This window comes from Salmo salar, unplaced genomic scaffold (assembly GCF_905237065.1).
Source record: "Salmo salar unplaced genomic scaffold, Ssal_v3.1, whole genome shotgun sequence".
Taxonomy (NCBI): domain Eukaryota; kingdom Metazoa; phylum Chordata; class Actinopteri; order Salmoniformes; family Salmonidae; genus Salmo; species Salmo salar.
Genome location: NW_025550768.1, coordinates 18,508 through 38,488, shown reverse-complemented (window position 1 = coordinate 38,488; position 19,981 = coordinate 18,508). Strand labels below are relative to the sequence as shown.

The 19,981-nt window shown below is 45.1% G+C and overlaps 2 protein-coding genes across 2 annotated transcripts in view; both read right to left on the bottom strand.

Annotated features, from left to right (window-relative positions):
• Positions 1 to 312: 312 nt before the first annotated feature.
• Positions 313 to 6,496, bottom strand: LOC123740003 (dynein axonemal heavy chain 12; the record flags this gene model as incomplete). The annotated part of the gene is given in 5 exon segments (XM_045713941.1): positions 313 to 401; positions 3,163 to 3,323; positions 4,935 to 5,125; positions 5,913 to 6,100; positions 6,492 to 6,496. Coding segments are annotated over 4 exon segments (549 nt in total), but the record flags the coding sequence as incomplete, so codon positions are not given.
• Positions 6,017 to 19,981, bottom strand: part of LOC106602133 (dynein axonemal heavy chain 6) — a gene marked incomplete at its 5' end in the record, with an annotated part of 26,363 nt that continues 12,398 nt past the window's right edge. Inside the window, 10 exon segments of the mRNA XM_045713940.1 lie at positions 6,017 to 6,138; positions 9,368 to 9,503; positions 10,794 to 10,888; positions 10,990 to 11,129; positions 11,804 to 11,983; positions 12,365 to 12,545; positions 12,664 to 12,731; positions 14,968 to 15,132; positions 15,318 to 15,443; positions 19,644 to 19,847. Of these exon segments, the coding sequence (XP_045569896.1) occupies positions 10,798 to 10,888; positions 10,990 to 11,129; positions 11,804 to 11,983; positions 12,365 to 12,545; positions 12,664 to 12,731; positions 14,968 to 15,132; positions 15,318 to 15,443; positions 19,644 to 19,847 (1,155 nt within the window).

Here is a 19,981-nt window from a genome sequence, read left to right as displayed (position 1 = left end):
GAGTTGTAGAACTAAGACTGAAATTGTAGAACCTAAGACTGAGATTGTAGAACCTAAGACTGAGATTGTAGAAGCTAAGACTGAGATTCTAGAACCTAAGACTGAATTCCTAGAACCTAAGACTGAGTTTTATCATCTAAGACTGAGTTTTATCATCTAAGACTGAGTTTCATCATCTAAGACTGAGTTTCATCATCTAAGACTGAGTTTCATCATCTAAGACTGAGTTCCAGAATAGTAGTAGAACCAAAGTTTGAGTTGTAGAATCGAAGGTCTCTATGTCCTGTGACAGAGTGTAAAGGTGAGCGTTACCTTGACAGAGTTCTGGAGGACAGTGACAGGGAACACCTTGGTGGGCATGGAGCTCAGGAACAACCTGAAGTTCTCATGGATCACCGTGTCTAACAGGGAGGAGGTGACAGAATGAGTCAGTAGACATAAACACAGCACACACACAGGGTCAGTCCAGTCCATAGCGTGTAGTAGAGAGGTCCAGCAGCACAGGACAGCCGCAGGTGCAGGGTGTGTGTGTGAGTGCCATTAAAATCCCCATTCACCCTGTGTCCTGACCTAACCACACAGCAACACCTCACACCACCTGATACCCAGGTACATACAGTTGAAGTCGGAAGTCATTAAAACTCGTTTTTCAACCACTCCACAAATGTCTTGTTAACAAACTATAGTTTTGGCAAGTCGGTTAGGACATCTACTTTGTTTCATTTATTTTTACATGTTTTATTTTACATTTATTTAATTAGCCAAGTCAGTTAAGAACAAATTCTTATTTACAATGACGGCCTAGGAACAGTGGGTTAACTGCCTTGTTCAGGGGCAGGACGACAGATTTTTACCTTGTCAGCTCGGGGAATCGATTTTGCAACCTTTCGGTTACAAGTCCAATGCTCTAACCACTAGTCTACCTGCCGCCCGTGTGCATGACACAAGTATTTTTTACAACAATTGCTTACAGACAGATTATTTCACTTATAATTCACTGTATCACAAATCCAGTGGGTCAGAAGTTCACATACTGTACATTAAGTTGACTGTGCCTTTAAACAGCTTGGAAAATTCCAGAAAATGATGCCAAGGTTTTAGAAGCTTCTGATAGGCTAATTGACATCATTTCAGTCAATTGGAGGTGTACCTGTGGATGTATTTCAAGGCCTACCTTCAAACTCAGTGCGTCTTTGCTTGACATCATGGAAAAATAAAAAATAAATCAGCCAAGACCTCAGAAAAGAAATTGTAGACCTCCACAAGTCTGGTTCATCCTTGGGAGCAATTTCCAAATGCCTGAAGGTACCACGTTCATCTGTACAAACAATAGTAGGCAAGTATAAACACCATGGGACCACGCAGCCGTCGCACCGCTCAGGGGAAGGAGACACGTTCTGTCTCCTAGAGATGAACGTACTTTGGTGCGAAAAGTGCAAATCAATCCCAGAACAACAGTAAAGGACATTGTGAAGATGCTGGAGGAAACGGGTACAAATGTATCTATATCCATAGTAAAACGAGTCCTATATCGACATAACCTGAAAGGCCGCTCAGCAAGGAGGAAGCCAGTGCTCCAAAACCGCCATAAAAAAGCCAGACTACGTATTGCAACTGCACATGGGGACAAAGATCGTACTCTTTGGAGAAATGTCCTCTGGTCTGATGAAACAAAAATAGAACTGTTTGGCCATAATGACCATCGTTTTGTTTGGAGGAAAAAGGGGGAGGCTTGCAAGCCGAAGAACACCATCCCAACCGTGAAGCACGGGGGTGGCAGCATCATGTTGTGGGGGTGCCTTGCTGCAGGAGGGACTGGTGCACTTCACAAAATAGATGGCATCATGAGGTAGGGAATTATGTCGATATATTGAAGCAACATCTCAAGACATCAGTCAGGAAGTTAAAGCTTGGACGCAAATGGGTCTTCCAAATGGACAATGACCCCAAGCATACTTCCAAAGTTGTGGCAAAATGGCTTAAGGACAACAAAGTCAAGGTATTGGAGTGGCCATCACAAAGCCCTGACCTCGATCCTATAGAAAATGTGTGGGCAGAACTGAAAAAGCGTGTGCGAGCAAGGAGGCCTACAAACCTGACTCAGTTACACCGGGAATGTGATGAAAGAAATAAAAGCTGAAATAAATCATTCTCTACTATTATTCTGACATTTCACATTCTTAAAATAAAGTGGTGATCCTAACTGACCTAAGACAGGGAAATTTTACTAGGATTAAATGTCAGGAATTGTGAAAAACTGAGTTTAAATGTATTTGGCTAAGGTGTATGTAAAATTCCAACTTCAACTGTACAGTACACAGATCTATGGTAATATGACCCCGTCCCTGGTTGACTGATGTTGTAGTGTATCTATCCATTAGATATGTGAACAGTGGTATTCTGACCCCGTCCCTGGTTGACTGATGTTGTAGTCTATCTATCCATTAGATATGTGAACAGTGGTATTCTGACCCCGTCCCTGGTTGACTGATGTTGTAGTGTATCTATCCATTACATATGTGAACAGTGGTATTCTGACCCCGTCCCTGGTTGACTGATGTTGTAGTGTGTCTATCCATTAGATATGTGAACAGTGGTATTCTGACCCCGTCCCTGGTTGACTGATGTTGTAGTGTGTCTATCCATTAGATATGTGAACAGTGGTATTCTGACCCCGTCCCTGGTTGACTGATGTTGTAGTGTGTCTATCCATTAGATATGTGAACAGTGGTATTCTGACCCCGTCCCTGGTTGACTGATGGTGTAGTGTGTCTATCCATTAGATATGTGAACAGTGGTATTCTGACCCCGTCCCTGGTTGACTGATGTTGTAGTGTATCTATCCATAAGATGTTGGAGCACCATATGTGAACAGTGATATTCTGTTGACACTGTTGGAAAACCATATTTGGACAAATGATATAATGTTTCATCTAGAGACAGTAGGTGGGAATACAGTGGTCTGCTCCAGTGCCTAAACTACGGTGTAGGATGTCATATACTGTGTAGGGAATATGGTCAATATAAATGGTGTGTGTGTAGGGTGTGTGTGTGTGTAGGGTGTGTGTGTTGTGTGTGTGAGTGTGAGTGTGAGTGTGAGTGTGTGTGTGTGTGTGTGTGTGTGTGTGTGTGTGTGTGTGTGTGTGTGTGTGTGTGTCTGACCAGGCTCAGTGAAGGTCTTGATGAGTTCCTCCATGGCTAACATCCAGGACACAGCCAGGTGACAGTTCTGGAGGAAGATCCAGTTACCACTCTTCAGAGCTTCCAGAATCATCTTCTCTGCTATAGGACCCTGACCCTGACCTAGAGAGATAGACCTTACCCTGGAGAGAGACACAGAGGGTTAATACTGAGAGACAGAGGGTTAATACTGAGAGACAGAGGGTTAATACTGAGAGACAGAGGGTTAATACTGAGAGACAGAGGGTTAATACTGAGAGACAGAGGGTTAATACTGAGAGACAGAGGGTTAATAGTGAGAGACAGAGGGTTAATACTGAGAGACAGAGGGTTAATACTGAGAGACAGAGGGTTAATACTGAGAGACAGAGGGTTAATACTGAGAGACAGAGGGTTAATACTGAGAGACAGAGGGTTAATACTGAGAGACAGAGGGTTAATACTGAGAGACAGAGGGTTAATACTGAGAGACAGAGGGTTAATACTGAGAGACAGAGGGTTAATACTGAGACAGAGGGTTAATACTGAGAGACAGAGGGTTAATACTGAGAGACAGAGGGTTAATACTGAGAGACAGAGGGTTAATACTGAGAGACAGAGGGTTAATACTAAGAGACAGAGGGTTAATACTGAGAGACAGAGGGTTAATACTGAGAGACAGAGGGTTAATACTGAGAGACAGAGGGTTAATACTGAGAGACAGAGGGTTAATACTGAGAGACAGAGGGTTAATACTGAGAGATAGAGGGTTAATACTGAGAGACAGAGGGTTAATACTGAGAGACAGAGGGTTAATACTGAGAGACAGAGGGTTAATACTGAGAGACAGAGGGTTAATACTGAGAGACAGAGGGTTAATACTGAGAGACAGAGGGTTAATACTGAGAGACAGAGGGTTAATACTGAGAGACAGAGGGTTAATACTGAGCGACAGGGGGTTAATACTGAGAGACAGAGGGTTAATAGTGAGAGACAGAGGGTTAATACTGAGAGACAGAGGGTTAATACTGAGAGACAGAGGGTTAATACTGAGAGACAGAGGGTTAATAGTGAGAGACAGAGGGTTAATACTGAGAGACAGAGGGTTAATACTGAGAGACAGAGGGTTAATACTGAGAGACAGAGGGTTAATACTGAGAGACAGAGGGTTAATACTGAGAGACAGAGGGTTAATAGTGAGAGACAGAGGGTTAATAGTGAGAGACAGAGGGTTAATACTGAGAGACAGAGGGTTAATACTGAGAGACAGAGGGTTAATACTGAGAGACAGAGGGTTAATAGTGAGAGACAGAGGGTTAATACTGAGAGACAGAGGGTTAATAGTGAGAGACAGAGGGTTAATACTGAGAGACAGAGAGGACCCTGACCTAGAGAGATAGTCTTTACCCTGGAGAGTAGGAGACAGAAAGTTAATAGTGAGAGACAGAGAGGACCCTGACCTAGAGAGAGATTTTTATTAATTTATTTTTCATTGAACCTTTATTTCACTAGGCAAGTCAGTTAAGAACAAATTCTTATTTACAACGACGGCCTACACCAGCCAAACCCGGACGACGCTGGGCCTATTGTGCGCCGCCCTATGGGATAGACTACCCTATAGGACACATGATGAGAAAGAAGGACAGGTTGTTAATACTGAGATACAGGGGACAGACATAGAGAGGGGAACAGTCTCAGAGAGGGGGACAGGGTTACCCAACTACCCCGTCACCTCCCCCCTTTTCCTCCATCCTCCCTCTGTCCCACCCCCTCACCTGTCCAGGTATCCCCTCTCCTTGGCGAAGCGTTGGAAGGCTCCCATGGGGTCTGATCCGGTACTGAGGATGAAGACCAGGGGGGTGGAGGGAGACATGTCACTGTAGAGAGTGGCCAGGTCAACAGGAGGGTTCTCTACAAACTGTTTCCCCAGGCTCACGATCACAAACTCTGTCACGGCAAACACCACCTAGAGGGAGGGAGGGAGAGTGAGGAAGCGGTCGTAAATTCACTCTGGCTACCTACGCCGATTTCAGAGCACTCTCCTCTGTGTGTGAGCGCAAAATAACGACAAATAAAGAATTTACGAATGCTCATGCTCAACACCCCTTGAATATGGCCGGTGTCAGTAAACGTCAGCAAAAAAGCATAATTAAATTGCTGCCAGCAGCGCAGTTAGTCACCAACGCTCTGGATAACATGAAAACAGCCTAACCAGCTCTGCTAGGGGAGAGAAAAATGGCCGGATCGAGGTGTTCTCTCATTTGTATCTGGAAGTAGCTAGTAAGCCAGCCAATGTTAGCCAGTTAGCTTGGGTGCTTGACTGTAGTTGTTAGGTCAGAACTCTCGGATCAACTCTACTCCTCGGCAGAGCGTCCAGTGTGCGCTCTGAACAATCCGAGAGCAAAATGCTCAATTTATGAACGTACAATTTGACAATGCTCTGAATTTACGAACGCACAGAGCACACTCTGGCACTCGAGATTGAATTTAAGAACACACCTTTAATAAAATGGATGGATGAAAATAACTGCAGATATCGCCTGAAGGGCAACTTCAATCAAATATGACCATTGATATACAACACACAATGAGAGAGATGCCAAGAAAACTGGCAGCCCTTTCACCATCACAAGCAGCCTGACACACACACACACACACACACACACACACACACACACACACACACACACACACACACACACACACACACACACACACACACACACACACACACAACACACAACCCCCACTACCTTCTCCTCCATGAAGCTCTTGATGAGCACCAGTTTCTGGAAGGCCCCCAGTCTCTGATCCCAGTGACCCCTGACCCCGTCTGCCTGCTCCTTCTCTTCTTCAGACATCTCCTCTGAGTAGGGAGGCAGCTGGGAGTCAGACACGTAGCCCTGCCAGTTCTCTGGGTTGATACACACTTCCAGACGACCTGGGAACACACACTCCAATATTCTTCTACTTCTGTAGCTAGGCAGAGAGTGAATTCAGAAACATTGTAAAAGGGGCTCCATTGACAACATTAGCAGATTATAAAGTAGTGGTAAACTCTAGGTTATTTTAGCTGTGTTACTACTCTACCTAGTGGAAATCTCTGGGTTATTTTAGCTGTGTGTTACCACTCTACCTAGTGGAAATATCTAGGTTACTTTAGCTGTGTGTTACCACCCTACCTAGTGGTAATCTCTGGGTTATTATAGCTGTGTTACTACTCTACCTAGTTTTATAGAGATGGGTGTCTAGGTTATTATAGCTGTGTTACTACTCTACCTAGTTTTATAGAGATGGGTGTCTATGTTATTTTAGCTGTGTAACTACTCTACCTAGTTTTATAGAGATGGGTGTCTAGGTTATTATAGCTGTGTTACTACTCTACCTAGTTTTATAGAGATGGGTGTCTAGGTTATTTTAGCTGAGTGTTACTACTCTACCTAGTTTTATAGAGATGGGTGTCTAGGTTATTATAGCTGTGTTACTACTCTACCTAGTTTTATAGAGATGGGTGTCTAGGTTATTATAGCTGTGTTACTACTCTACCTAGTTTTATAGTGATGGGTGTCTAGGTTATTTTAGCTGAGTGTTACTACTCTACCTAGTTTTATAGAGATGGGTGTCTAGGTTATTTTAGCTGTGTTACTACTCTACCTAGTTTTATAGAGATGGGTGTCTAGGTTATTTTAGCTGAGTGTTACTACTCTACCTAGTTTTATAGAGATGGGTGTCTAGGATATTTTAGCTGTGTTACTACTCTACCTAGTTTTATAGAGATGGGTGTCTAGGTTATTTTAGCTGTGTTACTACTCTACCTAGTTTTATAGAGATGGGTGTCTAGGTTATTATAGCTGTGTTACTACTCTACCTAGTTTTATAGAGATGTGTGTCTAGGTTATTATAGCTGTGTTACTACTCTACCTAGTTTTATAGAGATGGGTGTCTAGGTTATTATAGCTGTGTTACTACTCTACCTAGTTTTATAGAGATGGGTGTCTAGGTTATTTTAGCTGAGTGTTACTACTCTACCTAGTTTTATAGAGATGGGTGTCTAGGTTATTATAGCTGTGTTACTACTCTACCTAGTTTTATAGAGATGGGTGTCTAGGTTATTTTAGCTGTGTTACTACTCTACCTAGTTTTATAGAGATGGGTGTCTAGGTTATTATAGCTGTGTTACTACTCTACCTAGTTTTATAGTGATGGGTGTCTAGGTTATTTTAGCTGAGTGTTACTACTCTACCTAGTTTTATAGAGATGGGTGTCTAGGTTATTTTAGCTGTGTTACTACTCTACCTAGTTTTATAGAGATGGTTGTCTAGGTTATTTTAGCTGTGTTACTACTCTACCTAGTTTTATAGAGATGGGTGTCTAGGATATTTTAGCTGTGTTACTACTCTACCTAGTTTTATAGAGATGGGTGTCTATGTTATTTTAGCTGTGTTACTACTCTACCTAGTTTTATAGAGATGGGTGTCTAGGTTATTATAGCTGTGTTACTACTCTACCTAGTTTTATAGAGATGGGTGTCTAGGTTATTATAGCTGTGTTACTACTCTACCTAGTTTTATAGAGATGGTTGTCTAGGTTATTTTAGCTGTGTTACTACTCTACCTAGTTTTATAGAGATGGGCGTCTAGGTTATTTTAGCTGTGTTACTACTCTACCTAGTTTTATAGAGATGGGTGTCTAGGTTATTTTAGCTGAGTGTTACTACTCTACCTAGTTTTATAGAGATGGGTGTCTAGGTTATTATAGCTGTGTTACTACTCTACCTAGTTTTATAGAGATGGGTGTCTAGGTCATTGTAGCTGTGTTACTACTCTACCTAGTTTTATAGAGATGGGTGTCTAGGTTATTTTAGCTGTGTTACTACTCTACCTAGTTTTATAGAGATGGGTGTCTAGGTTATTATAGCTGTGTTACTACTCTACCTAGTTTTATAGAGATGGGTGTCTAGGTTATTATAGCTGTGTTACTACTCTACCTAGTTTTATAGAGATGGGTGTCTAGGTTATTTTAGCTGTGTTACTACTCTACCTAGTTTTATAGAGATGGGTGTCTAGGTTATTTTAGCTGTGTTACTACTCTACCTAGTTTTATAGAGATGGGTGTCTAGGTTATTTTAGCTGTGTTACTACTCTACCTAGTTTTATAGAGATGGGTGTCTAGGTTATTATAGCTGTGTTACTACTCTACCTAGTTTTATAGAGATGGGTGTCTAGGTTATTTTAGCTGTGTTACTACTCTACCTAGTTTTATAGAGATGGGTGTCTAGGTTATTATAGCTGTGTTACTACTCTACCTAGTTTTATAGAGATGGGTGTCTAGGTTATTTTAGCAGGGTTACTACTCTACTTAGTTTTATAGAGATGGGTGTCTAGGTTATTATAGCTGTGTTACTACTCTACCTAGTTTTATAGAGATGGGTGTCTAGGTTATTATAGCTGTGTTACTACTCTACCTAGTTTTATAGAGATGGGTGTCTAGGTTATTATAGCTGTGTGAATACTCTACCTAGTTTTATAGAGATGGGTGTCTAGGTTATTATAGCTGTGTTACTACTCTACCTAGTTTTATAGAGATGGGTGTCTAGGTTATTATAGCTGTGTTACTACTCTACCTAGTTTTATAGAGATGGGTGTCTAGGTTATTTTAGCTGAGTGTTACTACTCTAACTAGTTTTATAGAGATGGGTGTCTAGGTTATTATAGCTGTGTTACTACTCTACCTAGTTTTATAGAGATGGGTGTCTAGGTTATTTTAGCTGTGTTACTACTCTACCTAGTTTTATAGAGATGGGTGTCTAGGTTATTTTAGCTGTGTTACTACTCTACCTAGTTTTATAGAGATGGGTGTCTAGGTTATTTTAGCTGTGTTACTACTCTACCTAGTCTTATAGAGATGGGTGTCTAGGTTATTTTAGCTGTGTTACTACTCTACCTAGTTTTATAGAGATGGGTGTCTAGGTTATTTTAGCTGTGTTACTACTCTACCTAGTTTTATAGAGATGGGTGTCTAGGTTATTTTAGCTGTGTTACTACTCTACCTAGTTTTATAGAGATGGGTGTCTAGGTTATTTTAGCTGTGTTACTACTCTACCTAGTTTTATAGAGATGGGTGTCTAGGTTATTTTAGCTGTGTTACTACTCTACCTAGTTTTATAGAGATGGGTGTCTAGGTTATTATAGCTGTGTTACTACTCTACCTAGTTTTATAGTGATGGGTGTGGCGGTGATCTCTCTCTTGATGCCGTTGAAGCAGGGCAGAGTATCCTCCAGCTCACAGCATGTCTGCCAGGTAAACTCTGCTAGCCATGGCACGTCAGGCCTCTCTGGATGATCCTGATGGGGAGAGGGAGGGAGAGAGAGAGAGCCAGGGGTGGGAGGAAGAGAGAAGGAGTGGTGCGGCAAAGGAAAAATTGATAGAGTGTTGGAGATGGATAGAGGGATGCAGAACGCGAGGGAGGAATGTAGAGAGAGGGGAGAGGGATGGAGGAAGGGAGAGGAGGAAGGGAGAGGGTACAAAAGATAAGAGAAGTGGAGTGGACAGAGAAGCGAATGGATAGATAGAGAGGGGGTGTGGAGAGGCGACAGAAGAGAATGATAGATAGAGGGGGTGTGGACAGGAGACAGAAGAGGAGGGGAGGACAAGGGGACATTGGGTATTATGTGGAGAACCGAGGTGATGGATGGAGGGAAGATGAGGTGGGGGGGGGTGAAAAGAAGATAAGCAGGGGAGGACGTAGGAGGAGCAGGACATATTTTTAATGAGAATCGTCCCCCAATGGTTTAGGGTCCCAGTTTCAGACAAAGCGGCCATCTTTCCCCTGCTTAAATAACGACATATAGAGACAGACTAAACCACCCATTAAATATAGAGTCATTGAATAATACATTCAGCAATCCACTCTTGTCAGAACTCTTCTAGAAACCCTGCTCTAGAGAAAGATTACGAAGACTGTGTCCCAACACACTGTTCTCAGGCTAGTTTAGTGTGTGGCACATCTTATGGTTAGAGTTAGAATTGGGGAGGGTTAGCTGATCCTAGATCTGCCTCTCTGGAGACAGGTAGGTCATTGATTACACACAGACACATGGGGAGATCAGTATTCTACACACAGTCACAGGTTAGAGGGGACTCTCCCCGTCTGTTTCTCTCTCTTGCAAAGCGGGAAAGAGGCTGACAAGCCCTCTGGTATACAGACACTCTTAATTAGGAGATTTAAAATGATGCATTCCTAATGGACTGAGGTAAGACTGCTGAGGGATAGAAGAAGTGGGAATCATTGTCTGGCTCAAGACATATCTTCATATTAGGGAGAGATCCCAGACAGCCCTGCCATAGACCAGTGACAATTTACAGTTTATCAACATTTATGTTGTGCTGCATATTACAACAAACCTGAGCCCTCTTTCTGGTTTGGGTGTGAACAGTAATATGATTAAATAAGGGGCTGAAATATAAACTCTATGATTGGTAAAGGGCTTGAAATTCTTCCTGTGATTTGCTAAGAGCTCACATATCTATCATTTTTGACTGGCTTAGAGTGGACACTAGTTCCATTTAATTGGCTGACAGTGGACGATAGTCCCATTTGATTGGCTGATGGGCCCGTCAATCAACCTGACTACCTTGTCAAGGGGGGGGCGCTCCTCGCAGGAAGTGCTGCCACTCTGCGTCAGAGACCTCGCCATGCTGGCGCATGATGTCCACACAAAGCATGAAGCTGTAATAAAAAAAATATGAATCATCATCATCATGAATATATTTGTATAGCCCATTTGATACCCAGAATGCAGCTTAAAGAAAAGGTCAAACCCCCTTTACCTGTAGATGGTCTTGTGCTGCTCAAACAGGCCGCGGGATACGTTGGTGTAGCTGGTGAGCAGGGTCTGGTCCAGGAGGATCTGCAGGCGCTCCTCCAGAACACTGCTCTTCTCTGATATCTCTATGGTGGAGTTAAAGAGCTACAGGGGAGGGGGATCAGGGAGAGCAGGGGAGAGGGAGGAAGGTGGGGAGGAGATGGGGAAGAGGTGATCAGGGAGAGAGAGAGAGAGAGGGAGGAGAGGGAGGGAGGAAGGTGGGGAGGAGATGGGGAAGAGGTGATCAGGGGAGAGAGAGAGAGAGGGGAGGGAGAGGGAGGGAGGAAGGTGGGGAGGAGATGATCAGGGGAGAGAGAGGGAGAGGGAGGAAGGTGGGGAGGAGATGATCAGGGGAGAGAGAGGGAGAGGGAGGAGAGGGAGGGAGGAAGGTGGGGAGGAGATGGGGAAGAGGTGATCAGGGGAGAGAGAGAGAGAGAGGGAGGAGAGGGAGGGAGGAAGGTGGGGAGGAGATGATCAGGGGAGAGAGAGAGGGAGGGAGGAAGGTGGGGAGGAGATGATCAGGGGAGAGAGAGGGAGAGGGAGGAGAGGGAGGGAGGAAGGTGGGGAGGAGATGGGGAAGAGATGATCAGGGGAGAGAGAGAGAGAGAGGGAGGGAGGGGGTGATTGGGGAGATGTGAAGATGAGAAAGTCAACTCCAGAGGGAAAAAGCCCCACTGTGAATGTTGCTGATACACTATGACACAAAGGGAAAAACAACATTGCTGATTTATGAAGGTCAGAGAACCAATCATTCTCGACCACAGTGACAGGAAGGTCACCTGTTTGAAGTACTTGAGGGAGAACTGGTACATGGGGTCTATCTCAGAGAGGCTGGCGATGACAAAGTACATGACGGAGCCTCGTGTGGCCACGGGCCGGTAACGCTCCCTGGCCGCGTTGATCATCAGCTCTGTCGCCTCCGCCTCCTCCAAACGATGCTTAATGGCCTCTGACGTCACCTGGAGAGAGGGAGCGAGAGAGCGAGAGAGCGAGAGAGAGCGAGAGAGAGAGAGAGAGAGAGCGAGCGAGAGAGAGAGAGAGAGCGAGAGAGAGAGAGCGAGAGAGGCGAGAGAGCGAGAGAGAGAGAGAGAGAGAGAGAGAGAGAGAGAGAGAGAGAGAGAGAGCGAGAGAGAGAGAGAGAGAGAGCGAGAGAGAGCGAGAGAGAGAGAGAGAGAGAGAGAGAGAGAGGAAGGCAGAAAGAAAGGGAAACCAACACAAAGACATTTGAGGGACAGGAAGAACACAAACTAGGCCTACAGAAAGATGGTTAGAAAGTCGACCACACCTGAGAGTTCGACAATCCTACTGTCTACCCCCATGACCCCACAATGACCCCTGACCTTTGACTCCTGCAGGGTCTGCACCAGCTCCTCATTGTCCAGGATGTTTCCCTTGGAGTTGAAGAGCAGTTTGAGGATGCGGTCCTCGATGGCTTTCAGCTGGTTGCGGTCGGCGTTGATCCTCACAATCAGCTGGTTCCTCTGTTCCTCCAGGTCAGGACGCTCCAGACGAACCACGTCACTGTGAGGGGAGAGAGAGAAGGAACGCAAGTCAACCACTCGGTCATACCACACACACAGTCTGAACCCCTTTAATGAGGAGAGCGAGAGTCAGAGGGGACAAGAGTTGTGTTGTCTACCTGAGAAGCTGGTCCTCCAGACCAGACTTGGTCACAGTGAAGTTGATGATGGTCACTTTGATACACACCTAGAAAACAGGTGGGTGAACTCCACACATCAACAACCAATCAAATCTGACCAACTACTAATCATAACACACTAACCAGTATGAGCTTCAGCAAACGCCCACTCCAATTATTAATGAATCCTGGCAGATGTCTCTGTATGTTAGAGTATCTATCTGTGACAGCTGTGTCCAGACTGTAAGCTGTGTGTTAGACTATCTATCTGTGACAGCTGTGTCCAGACTGTAAGCTGTGTGTTAGACTATCTATCTGTGACAGCTGTGTCCAGACTGTAAGCTGTGTGTTAGACTATCTATCTGTGACAGCTGTGTCCAGACTGTAAGCTGTGTGTTAGACTATCTATCTGTGACAGCTGTGTCCAGACTGTAAGCTGTGTGTTAGACTATCTATCTGTGACAGCTGTGTCCAGACTGTAAGCTGTGTGTTAGACTATCTATCTGTGACAGCTGTGTCCAGACTGTAAGCTGTGTGTTAGACTATCTATCTGTGACAGCTGTGTCCAGACTGTAAGCTGTGTGTTAGACTATCTATCTGTGACAGCTGTGTCCAGACTGTAAGCTGTGTGTTAGACTATCTATCTGTGACAGCTGTGTCCAGACTGTAAGCTGTGTGTTAGACTATCTATCTGTGACAGCTGTGTCCAGACTGTAAGCTGTGTGTTAGACTATCTATCTGTGACAGCTGTGTCCAGACTGTAAGCTGTGTGTTAGACTATCTATCTGTGACAGCTGTGTCCAGACTGTAAGCTGTGTGTTAGACTATCTATCTGTGACAGCTGTGTCCAGACTGTAAGCTGTGTGTTAGACTATCTATCTGTGACAGCTGTGTCCAGACTGTAAGCTGTGTGTTAGACTATCTATCTGTGACAGCTGTGTCCAGACTGTAAGCTGTGTGTTAGACTATCTATCTGTGACAGCTGTGTCCAGACTGTAAGCTGTGTGTTAGACTATCTATCTGTGACAGCTGTGTCCAGACTGTAAGCTGTGTGTTAGACTATCTATCTGTGACAGCTGTGTCCAGACTGTAAGCTGTGTGTTAGACTATCTATCTGTGACAGCTGTGTCCAGACTGTAAGCTGTGTGTTAGACTATCTATCTGTGACAGCTGTGTCCAGACTGTAAGCTGTGTGTTAGACTATCTATCTGTGACAGCTGTGTCCAGACTGTAAGCTGTGTGTTAGACTATCTATCTGTGACAGCTGTGTCCAGACTGTAAGCTGTGTGTTAGACTATCTATCTGTGACAGCTGTGTCCAGACTGTAAGCTGTGTGTTAGACTGTCTATCTGTGACAGCTGTGTCCAGACTGTAAGCTGTGTGTTAGACTATCTATCTGTGACAGCTGTGTCCAGACTGTAAGCTGTGTGTTAGACTATCTATCTGTGACAGCTGTGTCCAGCTGTGTGTTTAAAGGGAGTTGACAGACTGACTGATTGTGCTTTGCTGGGCCCGGGGAATAGGGCTGAGACTAGCACCGGCCCTGTGTTGTGGGGCTGAAGAGGGCTGGAGCAGGCTGATAGGGCCTTCAAATGACAGCAGGCGCTGCACCCGTAGGCTGGGTGAACTAAGGGGCATGGCTGTCTGGCAGGTGGGCAAGGCTCTTCACAGCAACCACCCATCATCATGGCCTGTGCCAGGCTGACAGCGCCCTGTGTGAGCCAACTCCTTACAGTGTTCCTAGTGCCAACGTTTGGCATGGAGAGAGAGAGAGGGCAGGGTGTGTGTGTGTGAGCGTCTAATGTGGTTATTTTATGTTTTTTGTGTGGGTGAGAAACAGGTGAGAAACCAGACGCTTTACTAACCTACATTTAGTCTAAACATGTATGTATTCCTTTCAATTGGTCGGCATTGGTTTTGACAAACTAAAAAGGAAATACCAATTATTCTGAGTAAAGTGCTCTGGGGTGAAATGACGGGACCTTTGATTGTAGAGCTGTTCATTTAGACTGTGGATAAACTACATGGACATTGAAATTCCATTAAAAGCCATCTGGTATTGATGCAAAGCAAACATGATCCATCTGGTATTGATGCAAAGCAAACATGATCCATCTGGTATTGATGCAAAGCAAACATGATCCATCTGGTATTGATGCAAAGCAAACACGACCCAGGCCATATTAATACAGACTGAAATGGACTGCATTCCAAAACGGCTGGGTAGAATAAATCACTAGCCAGTCAGGCTTTTTACCAGTGTTTGGCTGAAGGCTGGTGCTAATTTCAGGTTGTTTGACCCACCTCAGGCAGGTAGTGGGGGTTGGCCATCTTGGTGGTCATGTAGAACCTGAATTTCTTGTTGTAGTCAATGTCGGAGTCTCCGAGGCGGATGAGGGTGCGGCCGCCCGCCACAAACGTCTGCTTCAGCAGGATGGGCTCCAGAGCCGGGTCCACAGTCTCCTTCAGCTACTCACACACAACCAGGACACAAAACGGACGTCACGCTGGTCAGTTTTACCATTCTTCCTATTCCAAGTCAACTCACTCAGGTCTCTTTGCTAACTCTAGACCCAAAATGGAGGTTAGAACTGTCCCCCCGAGACTAATCTCCATGGTGAATCTTGACCCACAATGGCTGCCATAGTACTGACCTCCTCCAGCAGTACGGGCATTCCCATGCGGATGGCGTTCTCCAGGGTTCGCAGGAAACCAGCGTCGGTCAGCTTGATCACCTTCAGACCGTTCTTGGTCTCCTTGGAACGGATCCAACGGTTGGCCTGGAGACGGACCAGACACAGTTGTATAAAGCATTTTAAATGAGGGATTATTTGTTTTGTTTCAGGTTGGTTGTGATTGTGTAGCTAAACCATCTCAATGCCACAAGGGACAGAACTTCCATATTGTCACTTTAAAGTATTCATGTGACCACCACTGAGGGGTCATGAAAATTCCTCTCATACCAGAAAGTCACTATATTGGCTTTGATGACCAAAGTTATTTTTCTGTGGCTACATCTGCTAAAATAACAGTTGTGTTGTGGCTCAAACCCTGACTCCCATTCCCAGACCCCAGCCTGGAACAAACCCTGACTCCCATTCCCAGCCCCCAGCCTGGAACAAACCCTGACTCCCATTCCCAGACCCCAGCCTGGAACAAACCCTGACTCCCATTCTCAGACCCCAGCCTGGAACAAACCCTGACTCCCATTCCCAGCCCCCAGCCTGGAACAAACCCTGACTCCCATTCTCAGACCCCAGCCTGGAACAAACCCTGACTCCCTTTCCCAGACCCCAGACTGGAACAAACCCTGACTCCCTTTCCCAGACCCCAGACTGGAACAAACCCTGACCCTGACCCCCACTCCCATTCCCAGCCCCCAGCCTGGAACAAACCCTGACTCCCATTCCCAGACTGGAACAAACCCTGACTCCCATTCCCAGACCCCAGCCTGGAACAAACCCTGACTCCCATTACCAGCCCCCAGCTGGAACAAACCCTGACTCCCTTTCCCAGACCCCAGACTGGAACAAACCCTGACCCTGACCCCCACTCCCAGCCCCCAGCCTGGAACAAACCCTGACTCCCATTCCCAGACCCCAGACTGGAACAAACCCTGACTCCCATTCCCAGACCCCAGCCTGGAACAAACCCTGACTCCCATTCCCAGACCCCAGACTGGAACAAACCCTGACTCCCATTCCCAGACCCCAGCCTGGAACAAACCCTGACTCCCATTCCCAGCCCCCAGCCTGGAACAAACCCTGACTCCCATTCCCAGACTGGAACAAACCCTGACTCCCATTCCCAGACCCCAGCCTGGAACAAACCCTGACTCCCATTCCCAGACCCCAGCCTGGAACAAACCCTGACTCCCATTCCCAGCCCCCAGCCTGGAACAAACCCTGACTCCCATTCCCAGACTGGAACAAACCCTGACTCCCATTCCCAGACCCCAGCCTGGAACAAACCCTGACTCCCATTCCCAGACCCCAGACTGGAACAAACCCTGACTCCCATTCCCAGACCCCAGACTGGAACACTCGAAGGACCGAGTGTCGGCAGGTTTTCGCTCCTCTCTTGTACTTGATTGATGAATTAAGGTCACTAATTAGTAAGGAACTCCACACACCTGGTCGTTTAGGTGTAAATGAAAGGAAACAACTAAAACCTGCAGACACCAGGCCCTTCATGGAATGAGTTTGACACCCCTGGTGATTCAGAATCATTCTCATCGACATGAACGAAAACTGACAAACAGAAATGCACTACATTTGAGTCAGTCGACAGACAAGCCATGTGTGTGTGAGTCTATTTGTGTGCGTTTGAGATGGTCTGCGCCAGCCGAACAATGAAGTGTCCCCATGCTAGGCTGTCAGCAAGCCTCCCTGCCTGCTTAACTCCCTGCCTCTCCCCATCTCCATCACGGCCTGTGCACGGCAGACAGAAACCAGTCAACAGACCGCTCCCTGGGGCAGCGGCCCAAAGAAAGAGAGAAGGAGAAAGAAACAAAAGATGACAGGGAGCAACATAAGAGGTGTCAGGGGACTGGAGCTAAGAGTCAAACTACAGAGTGGCCAAGCGCATGGAGTGAGTGTGTGTGTGTGTGTGTGTGTGTGTGCGCACGCACGTGTGTGTGTGTGATTACAACACAGAGAGAGTGGGAATAGTCTTAGTGTCTCAGGGCTGTTGTCTCCTGTTGTTGCCTTGTTCCATGCTGGGGTCTGGGAATGGGAGTCAGGGTTTGTTCCAGGCTGGGGTCTGAGAATGGGAGTCAGGGTTTGTTCCATGCTGGGGTCTGGGAATGGGAGTCAGGGTTTGAGCCACAACACAACTGTTATTTTAGCAGATGTAGCCACAGAAAAATAACTTTGGTCATCAAAGCCAATACAAGAATATAGAAAATTACAACTAGAAATACAACTTGACAAGTAGCCTATTACAAAGTATAAGATGAATAAATATTTGCAACACCATCGCATATAAAAGGTACCTGTGATTAAACAATGTGTTATAGAATCTCAATCAAATATACAGTTGAAGTGGGAAGTTTACATACACTTAGGTTGGAGTCATTAAAACTCGTTTTTCAACCACTCCACAAATTTCTTGTTAACAAACTATAGTTTTGGCAAGTCGGTTAGGACATCTATTTTGTGCATGACACAAGTAACTTTTCCAACATTTGTTTACAGACAGATTATTTCACTTATAATTCACTGTATCACAATTCCAGTGGGTCAAAAGTTTACATACAGTCAACTTTGTGTGCCTTTAAACAGCTTGGAAAATTCCAGAAAATGATGTCATGGCTTTAGAAGCTTCTGATAGGCTAATTGACATCATTTGAGTCAATTGGAGGTGTACCTGTGTATGAATTTCAAGGCCTACCTTCAAACTCAGTGCCTCTTTGCTTGACATCATGGGAAAATAAAAAATAAAAATTGTAGACCTCCACAAGTCTGGTTCATCCTTGGGAGCAATTTCCAAATGCCTGAAGGTACCACGCTCATCTGTACAAACAACAGTATGCAAGAATAAATACCATGGGACCACGCAGCCATCATACCGCTCAGGAAGGAGATTCATTCTGTCTCCTAGAGATGAACGTACTTCGGTGCGAAAAGTGCAAATCAATCCCAGAACAACAGCAAAGGACCTTGATGCTGGAGGAAACCGGTACAAAAGTATCTATATCCACAGTAAAACGAGTCCTATATAGCCATTTTGCCACAACATTGGAAATATGCTTGGGGTCATTGTCCATTTGGAAGACCCATTTGCGACCAAGCTTTAACTTCCTGACTGATATCTTGAGATGTTGCTTCAATATATACACATCATTTTCTTTCCTCATGATGCCATCTATTTTGTAAAGTGCACCAGTCCCTCCTGCAGTAAAGCACCCCCACAACATGATGCTACCACCCCCGTGCTTCACGGTTGGGATGGTGTTCTTCGGCTTGCAAGCCTCCCCCTTTTTCCTCCAAACAAAACAATGGTCATTATGTCCAAATAGTTCTATTTTTGTTTCATCAGACCAGAGGACATTCCTCCAAAAAGTACGATCTTTGTCCCATGTGCAGTTGCAAACCGTAGTCTGGCTTTTTTTATGGCGGTTTTGGAGCAGTGGCTTCTTCCTTGCTGAGCAGCCTTTGAGGTTATGTCGATATAGGACTCGTTTAACTGTGGCTATAGATACTTTCGTACCTGTTTCCTCCAGCATCTTCACAAGGTCCTTTGCTGTTGTCCTGGGATTGATTTGCACTTTTCGCACCAAAGTACGTTCATCTCTAGGAGACAGAACGCATCTCCTTCCTGAGCAGTATGACGGCTGCGTGGTCCCATGGTGTTTATACTTGCGTACTATTGTTTGTACAGATGAACGTGGTACCTTCAGACGTTTGGAAATTGCTCCCAAGGACGAACCAGACAATTTTTTTTCTGAAGTCTTGACTGATTTCTTTTGATTTTCCCATGATGTCAAGCAAAGAGGCACTGAGTTTGAAGGTAGGCCTTGAAATACATCCACAGGTACACCTCCAATTGACTCTAATGATGTCAATTAGCCAATCAGAAGCTTCTAAAGCCATGACATCATTTTCTGGAATTTTCCAAGCTGTTTAAAGGCACAGTCAACTTAGTGCATGTAAACTTCTGACCCACTGGAATTGTGATACAGTGAATTATAAGTGAAATAATCTGTCTGTAAACAATTGTTGGAAAAATTACTTGTGTCATCCACAAAGTAGATGTCCTAACCGACTTGCGAAAAATAGTCTGTTAACAAGAAATTTGTGGAGTGGTTGAAAAACAAGTTTTAATGACTCCAACCTAAGTGTATGTTAAATTCCGACTTCAACTGTACATACGATTGAATCCAGAAGAGATGAAAAGTGTGGTAATACAAATACTTCTAATTGATTGATTGGTTGAATGATTTAAGACAAAAAGCACTGTTTTGCTGTCGTCTGGGTCACCTGATCCTGAGGGTCGATCATGAGTGGCCAGCGGCGTCCACGGGTAACCAGGATTCCATTCTCAGTGGAAACGGTATCGCGGGGCAACCCCTCGGCGTTCCACAGGCGGATCTCATAGGGGTCGCCCAGGATGTTGATGAGGCTGAAGCTGGCACTGATGGGGATGCCCAACTCCTGGCATCGCACAATCCACTGGTCTATCAGCTACACACACACACAGCCACACACACACACGCTTATCAACAATCAGAGAAGTGTATATTCAGGATGAATGAACATTCCCAAGTTATCTGACTGCATAACCATCTGCCATAACAGAGACGGTGGTAGTATTGACA